At 38.7% G+C, this 17,496-nt stretch overlaps 1 protein-coding gene across 1 annotated transcript in view; it reads left to right on the forward strand.

Annotated features, from left to right (window-relative positions):
- The first annotated feature begins 3,313 nt into the window (after positions 1-3,313).
- pparg (peroxisome proliferator-activated receptor gamma) overlaps positions 3,314-17,496 on the forward strand; it is a 30,260-nt gene continuing 16,077 nt past the window's right edge. The window contains exon 1 of the mRNA XM_046383318.1: positions 3,314-3,465. Coding sequence (XP_046239274.1) covers positions 3,414-3,465 — 52 coding nt within the window. The 5' untranslated portion in view covers positions 3,314-3,413. The remainder of the gene's footprint in view (positions 3,466-17,496) is intronic.

Here is a 17,496-nt window from a genome sequence, read left to right on the forward strand (position 1 = left end):
TTTGTGTTTTCTGATTTAAAAACAGGTTGACAAGCTACATGGAGAGCCAAACTTTGCTTTGCACTTTAAATCAGTCATTTGTTTTGTATTGTGTGTTTTTGTATTGTATTTCTGGCCTATTTCTACTTAACTATTTGAAATGTGGTTGTTTCAAGAATAACTGAAGCTCAGAAGGTGAAGTCTCTGTACATTTGTTCATCCATCCATTCAGTATCTACATTATCAAATAACACATTCACTGCCAAAACAAGACCAGAGAACATAACTAGATAGAACACCACCTGCATAACACTGAACGACAGAGGTCTCTGTGGCACATTAAATATTATGGCCTGTTCTTGTTAGACTAAATTCCTGCAAAACCATGAATGCAAATTATGTACAAGGGGGTCCTTCCACCTGCATACCCAGCCAGCTGTAGCTGTATCATTGGAGCAGACAGAAGGTCAGAGTACGGTCAAGTGACGCTGACAAAATACAGGAATGTATTTCTTCATGGACTGAACATTTTGGTAATGGAAATGTTTCTTCACCAGGCTGCTGTGCGGCTCATTGCATGTCAGTGAGTGCTACCGGAAGTTTAAAACCAAATCAAACCACAATCTGTCAGCTTGACAGGAGCACATTTAGCCAGCAGGGCGCCTGTGATGTCACAATTAACTGTGAACATCCTTGCAGTTTCATGTTTTTGTCAACGTTTAATTATATTTACATATCAAGGGACATTAAGCAGCTTGAATGTTAGCTATTTCAATTTGAAATCTTCAAAACTGGGTTTAATGTGAATAATACTATTGTATTAAAAAATCCACTACCTTGAGATAACAAGATGTGATTTAAAGATAAATGAGTTACAAACAAAAAACAAAAAACAAAAACAAACAAAACAAAACAAAAAAACTGTGATGAACCAGAAAAAATAAATATTCTGTAGATTTCACTGTCTAGTTTAGGGCTAAAAATAGATTGAGTCAGTACAGTAGATTACAATGTAGAAGAAAATTTTATTATGTCAGTTTGTAATTGTGGTTTTTTAAAAAAAAATTCAGGTTCACCACAAATGAGTGCCCTCAGCTAAACTGTTTAAACTGTTCAATGAAAACCCACAGGATTTCCTTCACTACTGAAAAAGGTGCTGACTTAATTGCAGAATGGGTTAAATTGTGTCTCCACTGTTGACCTGTGAATTTAATCATGCCTTATGAGTCCAAAACCTATATGTTGATGACGTGATACCATAGATGTGACTGTAATGACCCCATTAGTCATCATTATCATCTTCAGTCTGATAGTTGACTAAGAGCTAAGCTATCAAATCAAACTGTCACTCATTTACAGGTTGGTAAGGTTATCTATTAAAGGAACAGCTCAAGATTTGGGAATATATACTGATTTGCTTTTTTACGGAGAGTTGGCGTTACATGAGACGTTTGAAACCACTCTCACTGAAAGGTAGCCTAACTGTGGTAGTAAGCTTAGCACAAAGACTTAAAGACTGGAGGAAACAGGCTCTGTCCAACAATAGCAAAACCCATTTACCAATAACTCCACCAACTAATGAGGAAGCTATATTTGTTTAATCCATACAAAAACTAAAATGTAAATAAATCCACAATTCTTAAGGTGGGCAATTACTGGAGTCTTTGAACAGGCTTTGGGACATGCCTTTAAAACCACAACTTAGATTTTTATACATATTGAATAACTAGACCTTATATAGATTAAACAGTAAACACTAATAGTATCTATTTTGTGAGCTTTTTGTATGGTGGTAATTTTGTTAAATTTGGACAGAGACAGACATGTGCTAAGTTAGCCTGACGCTAGCTACCATACTTCCAGTTGAGTGGATGCTGCCGCTACTCACCCGTAACTTTAAAAAATTTTTTTTACGGTTTTAAGGCCCAATGGACTGTGTAACCGTACTCAAGTGAGAGCTAATCCATTCATTTATCTTTGGATAATAATCGATTAAGTTGTTTGTGTGTGAGCGGGCTAACATTAGCCTACCCGCCTAAAATCCCGGTTAAATTCAGAATAGAATTCAAAATCCTCATGTTTACGTTCAAGGCCATTCACAACCTCGCTCCTCTCTATCTATCTGATCTCCTCCACCTCGCCACCTCATCCTGCTCCCTCAGATCCTCTTCCTCCATACACCTCAATGAGCCCTCCGCCGGCCTCAGCACCATGGGGAGCAGCCAACTCTGGAACTCACTCCCTCTGGACGTCCCTAACATTGACTCTCTCCCTCAGTTCAAATCCAGACTCATAATTCACCTTTTTAACACAGCATACTTCCTCTAACTACATCATCCCATTTTATACTGTGTGGTGCTCTTATCTGTTGTCTTTGTATTTGTTTCATCTTTGTCTTATTTGTTTCATCTTTGTAAAGCATCCTCGAGTTTTGAGAAAGGCACATATAAATTATTATTATTATACTGATTTTAGCTACTGCTATCTTAATGCTTTGTAATGTTGAACTATTCCTTTAGTCAGTTTGACTTAAATCAATATTTTGTGTTTAACACTAAACCAACCAAACAACACAAACGACAGCAAAGACGTCTTTCTAAATTAATCTTTTATTCAAATTTATTTTTAAGTCGGTGTTCAAATGAAGTCACAGCTGTAGCTAATGGGTAATTTGATGCCTCTGCGTGTGTCCTCAGGACGGTTGTGTTGAGGGGAGGGAGGAGAGACAGGCGGCAGCAGCAGCAGCAGCAACATGATCAGAAACCTCCAGACCGGACCATTTTCACAACTGCGCTCCTCTGTGGAAGCGACAGAACACCACGGCTGACTCTAAGGCTGACTCGTACATTTGATCACCCGAAGAAGACGACCCAACCTCAAAAAGCAAGTGGCCTCGGTCTGCTGTGCGCTTCAAAACACTGAACAGGTCAGTCACCTTCCGCTCGGTTTCCAGTGTGCTGTGAGCGCTGACTGTTGTGGCTGCTGGTTGATCGATAACGCGCTTAGAAACCACCGCGTTTCAGTCATTTAATCCGTCAACACCGTGACTGCTGTTTTAAATACAGGATTTTAAAATCTGCAGTAGATAAATAACCCTGCACGTTTTGTGAAAAATAAAGCATGCGAATTCAAAGTTTTTGAAACAGTGCCTTTCAGTCTGAAAAAATACTCTTGAATTATCTGTCCATTCCCTCCTTGTTTTTACGTGCACTATGGGTGCTGGATGTAATATCTTACTAAGGTGCACACCTTTGGGAGAGATATTGCCAGTGACATATTGCCAGTGGCGTAGGTGACGGGAGTGCTGATGGCGAGGGTAACGGGAAGGTGGGGTGGGGTGGGGTGAGGACGGGCAGTCACCTGACTAACAAGTGGCACACAGTAAGGTGTTGGTCCAAAGCGTCTGCTGGCCACAGTGTGAAAGTGAGTTTGACATGCAAACACCTGGCAGAGATTTTAACGATCAGAGTAGACACAGCTCCTTGGGTGAGTACAAGTCTCACTCTAAGTTCAATATGCGGAGTCATTTTTATGTGTAACTCCATTATAAAGGAACGTACACCTGTGTGAATAAACAAAACTGTATGTCGGTTCTGTATATTCTGTCACGTCTTCATCTTCTCTGTCATGTGAGGAATGTTTACATATTGCACAACATTCAGGCAGTTCTGTGTTTTTGAACTGAGTAGAAAATTGTGGTTGTGACTCAGCAATAATGTGGACACAAGCTCAGGGGCCGACACGCCGACTTCTCTTTGAGGGTTGGCTGTGTGGCTCTGCGGTAGCCAGTGTGAACTGGTCTAATGTTGTTTTATTATGATGTAATAATCGCACTTACAGATTGTCAGATTAAGATTTTGTGAGTTAGTTTGCATGATCTTCGTGTCAGTGATTGATATGATGGTGAGCAACCAGGGAAAATTTACAGAGAATTATTTTTGTTATTCTAAATGAAATGTCTTTACATATTTAGAGCAACATAAGCATTTTTAACTCTGCTTGATTGTAGGTCTGATGGGACAGTTCAAATTTATACATATGTTCTTTGACACTAAAAGTGTTTTTGATGCAGGCATTATTGCAGAACATTTAAAGTATGTTCTCTACCACCCAGACAGCTTTTAGTTTCTAGTGATTGTACTATGCTATTTAAAAAATATTTTACAGAGATTCTAAATTTGTGCGAGAGATGTATATCCGTTAGCATTGCTTTTAAAATTGCTTGAAAGCGATAATCTATCACAGTGACAAGTGTCACGGTAATAAATCTTAATACAAAGTTCACTGTGATAAATTATCTATTTTAAGTTCATTTAAAGTTTCAGCAAGTTCTTTTTATAATAGTTTATTGACAGTGCCTAAAACCAGTTGTAACCTCGAAGATTGAAGATTGATAGAAAATTATTACCAACAACACTGATAGTAAATGAGCTAAAATGCACCAAAACATCTCTGAGAGTTGTGCCATTACGTTGTCTTCATACTTCGTGATAATAAAGCCTGTGAAACAACACTGTAAAAAATAGAAACAAATAATAAAAAAAAAAACAACATAAAATTTGACCAAAGGATAAACAGCAGGTAAGTAGTTGTCTTTTACTGAAAGTTAGATGAGCTCTTACCTAATCTCTTAAAAGCCAATCAAATTGTTGAAAATAAGTGACAAAAAAGAGTCATAGAGAGCAAATCAACTCTTTGTTGACACTTCCTAAAAATTTGAATACACTACAGATAATACCATAGTGTTAAAAAAAGAGGGACATTACACGTCAAACTGATGCCACTGTATGAATGTTTAGGTGTTATCACGGGTTTAAAGTTTATTAAAGGTTAAAATGACCCCGCAGATGTACCATGGCTATTTTAATGTAGGAGAACTTAAGATATATTTGTGGTTGAGAAATAATCTCTGTTTTGGAGAAGTTTTAAAAGGTCATTTCTTACTTAGTTAAAACTGGCCATCTGGATTAATGTCATGATATCCCTTTCACAACTGAAAGTAGTCTGTTTAACTGTCAAGTTCATTTTGACTTTATGCTGCGCCGGGCATATTTATTTTCTTATGTATTTTTATTTGAAATGTTCATTTTTTGGCAGTTTTTGTTTTCATTGTTGGCTCTTGTATGTATCAATATAGAAAGTTGTGTCTACTGCATAAATGGATTTAGATATACCTGATTGAAATCTCAGTCACAGGGAAACTCATATGTTGCGTGACCTGTAATCTCTGCATGAGCTGCTGTAAGTTTGACTGCCTGACTGAGTGTGTTGTTAGAACGCCAGTCAGTGAATTTTTCCTTATCAAGTTATATAATTAATTTCTTAAGAGCAGTGTGTGTGCGCGTGTGTGAGTGTGAATGAACGATTTGGACTTTGCTCTGTTGTCATAAATGAAAGGTGTGTTTAAGATACCATGTTTATGTTGTCCCTCACATGGCCCAAAGTGTACAAGTCGCTGCAGACCACATCCTTCTCACAAAGCTTAGTTTGAGTTGGTATAAAGACCAATTTCAGGTTTTAAAGACACCTTCACTTCTTGGATTTTGAAAATACATTTAAAAATACTGGAAGCAACCGTTTCCAGTCTTCTGAGAAATTGTTTGCAGTGGCTTTAAAAAGTTAGACATGAAACCATGTGTACGGGCTAAACATAATCACTGCATGAAAGGAAGGAAGATCTTCAGCTGCGCATTTGTGCCCGTACGAATGTACAGATAAAAAGAGAGTGACACGCCTTCAGCCCAAAGATAGCTGCTCTCTTTTGCTTCTACACCACTGACATCCTGATGTGTTTGCCATAATTAAGCTTTTCTTGTTATTATTATGAATGTTTTCAAAAAGACCACCTTGGATTCAGTTTTATCAGATGATGTTGCACAGTACATCAGATGATGTTTGCACAGTTTAGCCTTTAGGTCACCAATTTGGTTTTTAAATAAGGTGAAATATTAACCTCACGGCTGGTCATTTCACCATTTACCACTGACAGCAACATTTTTTCTGCAGAATTCGATTTATTCTGACATCCAACAAAGTTGGGCACCTTGCAGGTTGTTTGCTGACAAAAACAATCAACTCTTGTGATTTATGTGCTAATTATATTGTAATTAAACAGGATCAGACTGAAAGGTGAGTTAGCTGAACATGGTGATCTAAGTCTACCTTAACATTTTAGCTAGGTTTGTGGGTAACATGTAAATTAGTTTGATTTTAAAGTTGACTATGCTTCATGAGGTTTTCTTTTTTTTTTCTTTTTTTGTGTATTGCCATCACGGCCTATATTTTTCAAAATGAATCACCTCATCACTTGTTACCGTAACACATGTTCATTTTTTCTCTCTCTCAAAAATGACAAGATGTTGTGGCAAGAAAATGTTTCAATCACAAAAACATCTTCCATCCAAGAAGTGACTCATGCAGGGCAACATCAAAGCTTTCAGCAAAGGTTTCAGCTCTCACCTTGTCACACTTTGTACTAAACACACACTATAGTTTCTGTTGCTTGCTAGGGGTATCTCAATAAATAGGTAGGTAGCGTTGGATTATGGGATTTGTTGTCTTCAAAAACTACAGTTGCTGATGAAAAGCTATCCGACGTGACTCAGGCAGGTGTTCATGGACCAGGTAATGTTTTAAGGTTTTATTCATGTTGTGTTAAGGTGTTTTAGGACTTCCTTCCTCCTCTGTCCTGGAAGTTACAGCAACAGGCAACCAAGACACACCTTGAGTAAAACTGCAAATTTCTCTTGGTTTGAACAATGTTGGAAACTATTGGAAGGTTAAGTAGATATCCCGTCTTTAAATGCAGTCTGTGTGTGTGTGAGAAAACTCCTTTTAATACAAACATGCAAACATGATGGCTGGTGGGCCATGTCCACACATTATCAACTTCATCTGTTTCTCTAACATTGTCTCACACCCTAAAACTGAACTCTCTCTATCTTTGTTGAACTTTCTGGGGTTTTTTTTCTTTGTGACTCATAACGCTGTTGTAAGTAAGCCACTCATCAGTGTTGCAGGAAAATGATCTAAAAAGTTTTTTTCTGCTTATTTTTTTACATTGTGATGTTGTGGTTCAGATATCGTTGAAGATATCTGCCATCAACCTAGCCTTCACCTTTTGCTTTTTATCAGCCTGCCAGTTCAAATAATCTGACCTAAAACACACAGTGATCATTTTGTTGTGAGAGCTTGCAGCACATATGTTGTGAAGTTGATGAAGATGTTTTCTTGTGCTTTTGTATCCCAACTTTTTAAAATTTCCGTCTTTACAAAGTAAAGTAGCTGACCATCAGAGTTGAGGCAACAAAATCCAAAATGTAAAGTTTGTGTGGAAATGCAATTTATCTGTGGATTATATGTCTGATGTTGATTGCTGTTAGTTATTGGTTTGGTCAGTGGTTTAATAATATGTGCATTGATTACTAATGGTGACTGATCAGTGATCAAGCCAATCAGCTAATTATACTCAAATTGCAGTAAGGTTTTTAAAAACTACTTTCCTAAGTAAACATGATGTGCTTAATGATGTTATTAATGACTCGTAATGAAACTTGACAGCTCACCATTTTTGCCCTACAGCTTCCCTTTTAAAGTCACTTTATGACCTTGTCTTTCTGTCAGTGTTGTGTGCTTATAGTGTATTTTTGTATTTTTCCATATATGATTTCAGACCCACTGGAGAAGTTAAGCAAGTCCTAGTCTTTTATATTCAGACCTGTTCATGTATTCAACCCAGTTCAGTGTATTCATAAATGTGTGCAGAGAGACAGAAAGAGACCAGAGAGTTACAGATGATGGACATATCAGTGGGCTCAAAAGTATAGATAGATCGTAAACTTATAAGTAAGGATGCATTATATATGACTGTAAAGTGCATTAAGTGAAATCAGGTTTTGATTTAGAATGAGTTACATTGCTGTATGTGTTCTGTACTCTTTGAGGCAAGTGAATGGGGTGGTGGAGGGTCACAACAACTGACAGCAGCAGAGAGGAGAATAGACGCAAAGTTTGGGAAAATCTGGATGGTGAGACTGAAAGAATACACACCCAGAGTCATCTGATTACAATGGAAGTGGGCGAACATTGACATAGAGAAATGTGAATGAGTAGCATGAAGATAGTCTTCCTGATTAAACTGATGTTAGACATCCTTCACAATTTCCAGGCCGACTATTTGGTCCAACTTACTTTAGTTGTGCATATGAACTATTTTCCTGGACAGTGATGGATTATTAAGGGTACAATTATTTTTGGTTTCCCAATAAATTGTCTTAGATAATCTGGCTAATCTGTGTGATTGCCCAACCAGTTGAATTGTTGTCCTGTCAGACTTTGCTGTCGCATTGTCACCCTGTTTTCAGATCACAGCAATTACTTTTTTGAGTATGATATGTCATAACTGAAAATAATTCTGAATAACAAATTCCAATAATCCAGGATTATTCTTTTCATAGTAAGGCAGCATCCATTAATATGGCAGGACCCGGGTTAAGGACCAAATAATTTCAGCCTTTATTGTACATTAGTGTTGAGTCCTCCTGAATAAATTTGCAGTTAACTGAATTACCATAAAATAACTGACATGCGGTAAAGTGGTCTAAGGCAGTTGCCCATTTGGTAAATGACCCCTGCACACAGAGTCATAGAGACACATATCAACCGACACAAACATTAATATGAAGAGTGTTCCTTGCCAATGCACTTTAACATAGATATTATTCAACAGACAGTAGGGATATCTAGCAACCTTTGCTCCAATTTCCCATTTAGAAAGATGTGGGAGAAAACAGCAGCTCCTCTGGTCAGCTCCCGTTGGTCTCGGGGGGGGAACTGGGGACTGACTCAGACTTTATGTGGACAAGCACAGCTTGAGACATCACTAGTTTGGGTCTAGGTAAAGATGATGTGGAATGTAAGTCATCTGCCCCCTCAGTTTAAAATTAGCTTATAGTAGTTAAATACCAAAGGATCAAGGAAATGAAAGATGAACAAAGACTGTCAATAGCTTTTCCTCTTTCTTTTTGCTGCATGTCCCAAAGTTTACATCTGCACCTGCTGATCATCTATGTTGAAGTAAAGGAAATAAAGAAACAGCATTGTTCTTGTCAGGACAATGTTGGTTCCAGCTGTTACCCTGTGTGGCTGCTTAGCTGACATACACAATCACAGGGAGGATGTTAGCAAATGGTTAATTGTTGAGCCAACTCTGACACTTTGCTCATGTCAGACCTTCAATGAACCTTTCTTTCTCACAAGCAGTTCTAATTTCCTGCACACGGGTTTACAGTACGCTCTGTGAATGACAGTCACGTCATGTGTTGATTTGTTATTGTCCAGCTAAACAGCGGCTGAAGGCAGTACACTCCTGTCTTTTCCTCTCCACTTCGAGGAACAGGGCATGACCCTTCCCACATTGTACCTCTCCCTCTTCCTACCATATTGCCTTCCCTTCACTCCGTCTCACTGTCAAAACACAAGTTTAGCTATAAATCTTTCTCACACAACTCAGTGTTTCTCACACACTCGTGAAAAGTGATTACATATATATATAAAACATACATGTGACTTCATCATAAGTGAAAGTTGTTCATCTCTACGTCCACTTCTCTCTGTCACCCTCCTTCTCAGTTACACTTCAGCACCTGTCAGAGAGAGACGAAGACAGATTGTTTTTAATTTGGTTCTCCTGTCATAATTGGAAGGACCGTCCAGAACTGGGCTTTGTTAAGGCTGTACATACATGTTCTCAGACATGTCTTTCAGCGTGACAGCATGGCATACATATATATTGATATATATCAACACATATATATTAATATATATCAATATTACGGACTACTTTCTGGACTACTTTCTGGACTACCTCATACTTGCACACACTTGCACATGCATATTTATGCTGCTATATGCTAAAACCGGCTTCTTTATTTAATTGTTTAGCTTATTATATCTTATCTTATATCTTTTTACATTCTATTTTTTTATTTAGCTTATATTTCTGTTTTATTCAACTGTTTGTTTACCTCATACTTTATATTTACATATTTTTATATTCTTTTATTCTACTTACTGCTCCCGGAACCTGAGTCCTAATTTCGTACCAACATGTGAATGTGAGCTGGTATGACAATAAAGTTCCTTGATTCCTTGATTCCTTGATATGTGTGTGTGTGTGGGGGTTTCGCGCAAGGCCTTGACAGCATACAACGTTCCTTCCCCTTATCTAGTGAGGAACCTCTTGAGGCTCAAGAGACTCATCAACCATTAACTCATAACTATTTAAAGGAATTAGGGAAAAGTTCATGTCCTCAGAAGATTGTTCAAACTGATGATTCCCAGAGAGCAGCCTATAGTACACACACACACACATTTGTATACATACTGCACCTTAGGGGTCTCTCTCTCTCTCTTCTTTTGTCAGTCTCTCTGTTTGCATGTATATGTGTACATATGTGTGTATGTATACTAACTAACATGCTCATACAACTCATGCCCATGAGTTTATATTGTGAGTGTTTGAGTTTCAGTGTGCTTGAGTACATGTATATACATGTAGCATTAAGTGTGTTTGTGTGTGTTTCTTTAAATGCATACCCTTGCATGACAGGGTTCAATATATTTATGTACAATCCCCCAGAGTGCTGTTCGCTGGACTTCTGTCACCGTGTTGTCCGATAATAATACAAAGCCCACCTCACATCCCAGTCACATTATGAATCTGACAGCAATGTAGAACATATCCTGAACATCATTGTGTGTGTGTGTGTGTGTGTGTAAATCTGGCAAGAACAGCCTTTCCATCACAATGGATGATTATATTATGTGACAAAGATGAAAGGCTGGGTTGACAGATTAAAGAGTTAGATTAGCCTCTTTTGTTTATACACTGATTCATTTGTGTGAGTATGTTACAGCTAAAACATTTGTTTTGTTTTGTTTTTACTAACTCAGAGCAGGGACACAGATGCTGATGACTTTGGTGCAATGATTGAACAAGTCCAACCCAATCTGTTTATACGTTGACATTTGGGACATAAAATCATACAGCGTGTGGCCTTTTTTGTTTTCCTAATTCATTCATTTTTATTCAGACTATTGTTTAATACTCAAGGTTGTGGCTGGCCCTGACACATTGATGTCACATATTCAACCAGTAGAAATAATGAAAAGAAAACTGTCCAAAAATGGCAAGCAATCTGCAAAGTAGCATGATGATCTGTGAGTGAGAGGGTTATTGTTATATTATAAATCACTTCATCATGGTTTAATAAAGAGACAAATACAAACCCAACCAGTCAAAGCAGATGACCGCCCACCAAGGGTCTGCTCCGAGGTTTCTGCCCTCCAAAAGGCAGTTTTTCCTCACCGCTGTCGCCAAGTGCTTGCTCAAAGGGGAATGTTGGGTTCTCTGTATTACAAAATTTAACAGTTTAGCCTATTGGAAAGCGTCATGAGATAACTTTTGTTGTGAATTGCCACTATGTAAATAAACTGAATTGAATTGAATTGAACTGAATAATAATAACTGAATAAAAAGTGCTGGTGGGTGTGTTTTTGCTGTTAGCTGTTATGCTAAGCTAACTGCAGCGCATGGCTCTAGCCACATACCTCATGCACATACAAGAGTGGTATTTTTCCATGTAAGCCTGAAGGGAGAAAAAAGGCTAAGAAAAGCACATATCCCCAGCTTTACCAAGTTGTCAGTGCTCTGGCTTCACATTTCCTCTGGCTCTTTGGCAGCAACAGGTTAGTGACTACCAGCCAACAGCCACAGTGCCCCACTTTTGAATCTTTCAGTGTGAAGACACTGAAGAAAGGGTTCAGCTTGTTTGTTGGAACTCAATTTAGACACAAGAGACATTGAGTGTTCTTGTTCTTTGCCCACTGTGACTTATTAAAACCAGTTCTTGTCTCTTGTCACTTGGTGTTGTGTTGCTTTTTTTGGAGTCCAGCTCATATTATGGTTAAGTGGATGATGGATTCTCTCTGCTACATGATTAGTTTTAAAATACATAAAAATGACATACCTTGATGTACAGAAACACTGAATTCTATTGACAGATGGCAAGGCAACTGAATTATATGATTTGATGAGTCATTTTTCATAGTTTGTCTCCTGAGGTTTTTCAGATACGCTTTCAACTTGTACCTGAGGTTTATTTTTCAGCCTACTCTACTGTATATTTTTCAAACTGTTGCATGCGGTGAGAAGCTATTTTGTGTGGGCCTTTGGGTTTCAACATTTGCATGGCCTCAAAATGGCCACAAAGCAAGAAATTATTTTGGATGACCAGCTTGTGGTCACATTCACTTTCATGAACACTGAGATAAGATATGTCAGCAGTCATCTCATCTGACCAGTTGCTTCATCTTAACATCATCAAATGTTTTCGTTGGTTTTAATCTTTCAAAGAACTGATGGTTCTCTCTTGGAAAACATGCTGTTCAGCATTCTTTCTAATTGACTTTTCATTGCTGCTAGGATTGTTATTGTCCCATTGCGCACTTGTGGTATGAGAGTGCAGTAGTGAAAGCTACTGTCAAGCTAATGTGAGATCACTTGACCCTTCCTGTCCAACCTTTGCCTCTTTGGGTAAAATAACACAGTGGTGAGTGAATGATTGATGTCAGCAGACAAGCTGAAACTCTCTGAATTGTTATGTCAGTCTGTCTCTTCTGCCTTTATTTCCTTGACAATTGTCTCACTTTTATTTTTTTTACATATGTTTTGCTTTGCAACACTTTGTACATCGCTCTTTAGTCACGTAATTTATGTACAAATGCAGATGTAGACAGAAATTTCCCGTTGTCCACTTCCCTCTTACTACTCTGATGACACGGGTGAGCATTAATACATATTTGATTTGGTAGCCCATTTATAGGAGACAAATAATTCTACTGGATGCTGTGTCTCCATTTCTTTACATATTTTAAAAGGCCAATGTGCCTTGATCAACATTACTGAAATATGTTGGTGTTAGTGAGATTTGTAATTTTATAAACTGTTGTCCCCAGTCCAGATGGTCAGTCAGCCCTTGAAAATGACAACAAAACATACAAGATGTCAATTAAAAGCAATAGAATGTGGACAAAACATATTACACAAACTGTGTACGATATAATAATTTTAAATGACCTGCCCATCTTTATTACAGACTGTACTACGCTATCTGCCATATCCGAAGGAAAAAAGAAAAAGATTCAGTTGTCTGCTAAACTGCCGAAATCTGTTCACCCTCAGATAAAATAAGAACAACAATGAACACAGTGTCACCAGTTTGTGAGCCATAACAGATCTTGTAGTCTGGTAACAAAATATCCATAATGATGTCCCCTTTAATTAAATCAGAGCACCAGCATCGTATTGTGTTGGTATTGCATGAGCCGGCAGAAAATAGTGCGTCATCAGTGTCACACTGACACTGGGTGGCTGAGCTGCGGGAGAGAAGTGCAACCAGAGAGGCATGATGAGGTCGCCTGTCAGAGTGAAGCAACAGGAAATCATCTGCATCTGATGTCTACCACCCTACACACACGCGCACACACACACAAGCGCACACGCACACACGCGTGCGCACACGCACACACACAACAGACAAATACAGGGAAATATTTTCAAGCACAAGGTCACACATATACAAGTATCTACTGTTTAATATTGCAGAGACATGAAGAAGGAAGGAGTGAAAGATACACACAAACACACACACACACACACACACACACTCAGACCACATGATAGTTAGCTGTCTGAACTTCTGCTGAGCCCAGACTCTGTCACAGGGAGAAATTGTGTGTATGTAGTTCCCTTTCTATCGGTCATCACTTCCTGAGGGAAGGCACAACCACACACACGCGCTCACACACCAGTCTCTACTGTCACTACCACTGTCAGTTGGTTCTTGGTCAGTGAGCTGGAAGTCAGCACATTAAACGGGAGAAGCAGGGTGAGTGCACTGTCCTGTATGCTGTATGGATATGAATCAGTGTGTGTGTGTGTGTTTGTCTACATGTGAGCTGCAGATAGCTACAATGAATGTAAAGACCAGTGTACTGTCACATCTGACATGAAGCTGTAGGCTGTCAGAAAGCTGCAATTTGTACTGTTAAAAAGGGTGTATTGCGAGTCAATGTATACTTTTAGTCTGTAACGAGCTGACATCAACGCTTATCAGTGAGATACTGCAAGTCAACCACTTTTATCTGATACACAGTGTGCCCTCTCGTAGACAGTTTAATACCACATTAGCTTGCCTGGATTTGTGTTTTTTTCCCCCCCGAACAGGCTGAAGAAAACATGAAGCTTCACATTCTCCATATTGTTCAGACGGTCTGAACAATATGAACCATGTGCTCTTCAGAAATAAAGACACAAGGTTTGAATTGTAATTACACATCAGGTAGTGGTGATATTCTAAGATTAAAGAGTGTCCTCAAACGTAAAAAAAAACCAAAGCTGTGTGTGAATGTGTGTGACGTTTTTTTAAAATGCAGAAGAGCACATGTTCTCCCGCATATGGCCATTTTTAAAAAGTTAAAAAGCTCATGTTTGACCTCAGGTTTACCTGATATGTATCAGTGCTCCATTTTCGTAGCTTTTGGAGCTGAAGCACAAAAATCAGGCAAAAATCAGAGAGAGGTTGTCTAAGTGTTGCTTTAGTCAGAGCTTTGCCAAGCAGACACAGATTGTGGTTTTAAACCTCCCACTGTGCCAAGCTTTGAAGTGTAATGAGCAAATTCAGTACCAACCAAGCAAGTGGGTTTTCAGACGTGAGATGACTCTCGTTTCTGCCGAGAGGGTAGTCCAGACCTCTGGCTGACACTTTGTGTGCACATGGTTTTAGATTGTTCCCCTGTTTGAACATCAGGATGCAGAAGGGGAAGGCCCTTTCAGGTAAATCTGCCCATAGTGACTTCACACCTCCAAGGTAAAAAAAAAAAGTGAGTGCTAATTTCCTGAAGAGTGAGACAGGATGGCAGCTTTTTCACCTTTTACACCACATGCAGCTTGTTTGATGCTCAATTCATTTTTTTTTTATTATTGCCATGAATGCTGCAATCACAGTGAAGCAGAGAATGTACAGTGCTATACACACTGTAGTTTTAAGTGTGAAGTGACGTCCATGTGTGAGTGTGTGAGAACGGTGTCGTGAGTGTCTTCAAAAATAAATTCATTAAAGCTACTTACGAAAAAAAGACAACATTATTATTATGTGATCTTTCTGCTTCATCCCAGTTTCCTCCTGTAGGACTAACCACGCAAAACCTGAACACACTGAATCTTTTCAAAGAAATTGTGGGGACTGAGGCAGACATGCAGGCGGGCATATCTTTGTTTTAGTCACTGACACTGAACCACATGCTTCTCTATATGAAGAGGTCAGGAAGTCATAGCTCTGTGCACTCATACTCTCACTCTCTCAGTTTCCTTGTCACATACACACACATTCATATACACGGGACAACTTTCAGAATATAAATGGCTTAGTGTGCAAAAAAAAAAAACACACAAAAAAAAACAGACCAAAAAAAAAACTTGCCTTCATCTAGAGGGGAAACAATCTGCCACAACAGCAAGAAAACTCAAGGGTACACATTTGCACCTGCTTGTGGTTTATTTCACTTACTTGTGATGTATGATAAACTACTACTGTATTCGCCATCAAAATGTCTTGTTTTCCTTTATAAATTTTATCTAAATTTTAAAATTCCCATGTAGAAACGCAATAAATTTACAAAATGTGCTCAAATACCAAAAATCAACCAACTGTTGTTTCCAACAGTGCTGTTGATCAAATGATTGTCTACTTTGACTTTAGTGGTGTAGCTTTGGCCCTTGGAGTGGGAACATAGTTTTTATTCAAACAGAAAAGATAAGAGTGTTAATGCCTGTGAATGCAGCAGGGCAGGTTCTGCCTTTTGTCTGTCACAGAAGTACACCGAACAGGCTTCTGAGTTGACTTCTCTCCTTTCCCAAACTACTCCTCACCTTGTACATTTTCTTTGTTTGACTGTTAAATGACTTACTGTGTAGGAGTGGAGGAGGCTTCTACACCCTCAGAAAACATGATGATTATACTGGATATTTTCTCACTGCATGGCTTATTCATAGTGAGATTTTTTACATTCTTAGTTTTTCTTTTTTTTTTTTTTTTGAGTTTTTTTGTTGAGCTCCTTAAGTGTTTTATTTCTTTGGATCGTTACAAATAAAGTGAATTTAAAACAATACTTATTCAGGAAATTCGTAAAAGGCCACATTCAAAGGTACAAAATGGACTTTACCCACTACTGTGATCCCCAGCCTGTGCTTCAGTATCTATTTTGGACCGTATAGTTGCTGGTATGAAGAAATATGAAATTGAACATTTCATTAGTTTTGCAACTTTGTCCCTGAAGGAAAGATTTCACATCTCTCTTCTTGGTGACCTCTCAGCTTCGACTCTTTCTCCTGAACTGCTGCTTTCGGACTGAGAGAACAACATTATTCTCCTAAAGCTAACATTGCTGTGTTATAATTTTTATGGTCCAGCTTCGTTTGTAGTTTTGCTTAACTCTCTCTTACTTAATGTCTTTTTCCATTAAAAGATCCTTATCAGATTTTACGTGACAAGTTTGAATGTGTATGTGCTGGCCCATGCACACAGTGTCTGTCCAGCCTGTCAGTGCAGTAGCTTGCCAGACCTGCCTGCCAGTTAGCCGTTGGTCTTTTGTTATTATGTCATGACTGAGGCAATAGCTGATGGAAAGTACTCCTACACACTGTACTCTCATCTGGAGGACAAGTTCTGACATGTAGAGCTGGCAGTAGACACTGGCAGGACGGTCATGCACGTGCTGTCACACACACACAGACACACACCTTTACAAACACAATACACACTACATAAATCTTACAAGTCACCTTTTATATTGTCTGACAGGCTGTTTGCTCACTCACAGATGCATGCATGTTGAATTCAGTAGATTTGTACAACAGTGTGTGCATGAACACTCTCAACAGAGAAGCTACAGTACAAACCCGTTTTCACGTGTGTCATGTTTAAAGCACTATTAGGCAACTTGAGCATGTTCATCTGTCTCTGTCTCTCTCTGAGCTGCCCCGTGTCATGTTGCCAATCCCCTCCCATCAAATGACGCACTGAAAATACATGTGCATTTTGCGTCAAGCTTGTCCACTGATGTAACTAACTAGCAAATACATTTCCTGTTCTTCTTGGCTAATTACCGTACATCTGACTCAGAAGTACAAAACAACTGTGAAAGTTGAACACCTATCACAAGTTGCTACAGCACTTGCATAGACAAGCGGCAGAAACAAATGGAAACATGTATGACGTACGACGTATAGAACCACGATGAGGCATGTTTGTATAAAATCGCTGTGGTTGGCTACATGCTAATCCTGATTGGCTGTTTCATTCAGATGGGGTCCACTTTTCATAAAACAAAAATTACAAAAGGGATGACACTCTCAGATACACAGGTATCGTGTAATTAAATGCTGTGAGTGCAATG

Source organism: Scatophagus argus, chromosome 3, assembly GCF_020382885.2.
Source record: "Scatophagus argus isolate fScaArg1 chromosome 3, fScaArg1.pri, whole genome shotgun sequence".
NCBI classification, from domain to species: domain Eukaryota; kingdom Metazoa; phylum Chordata; class Actinopteri; family Scatophagidae; genus Scatophagus; species Scatophagus argus.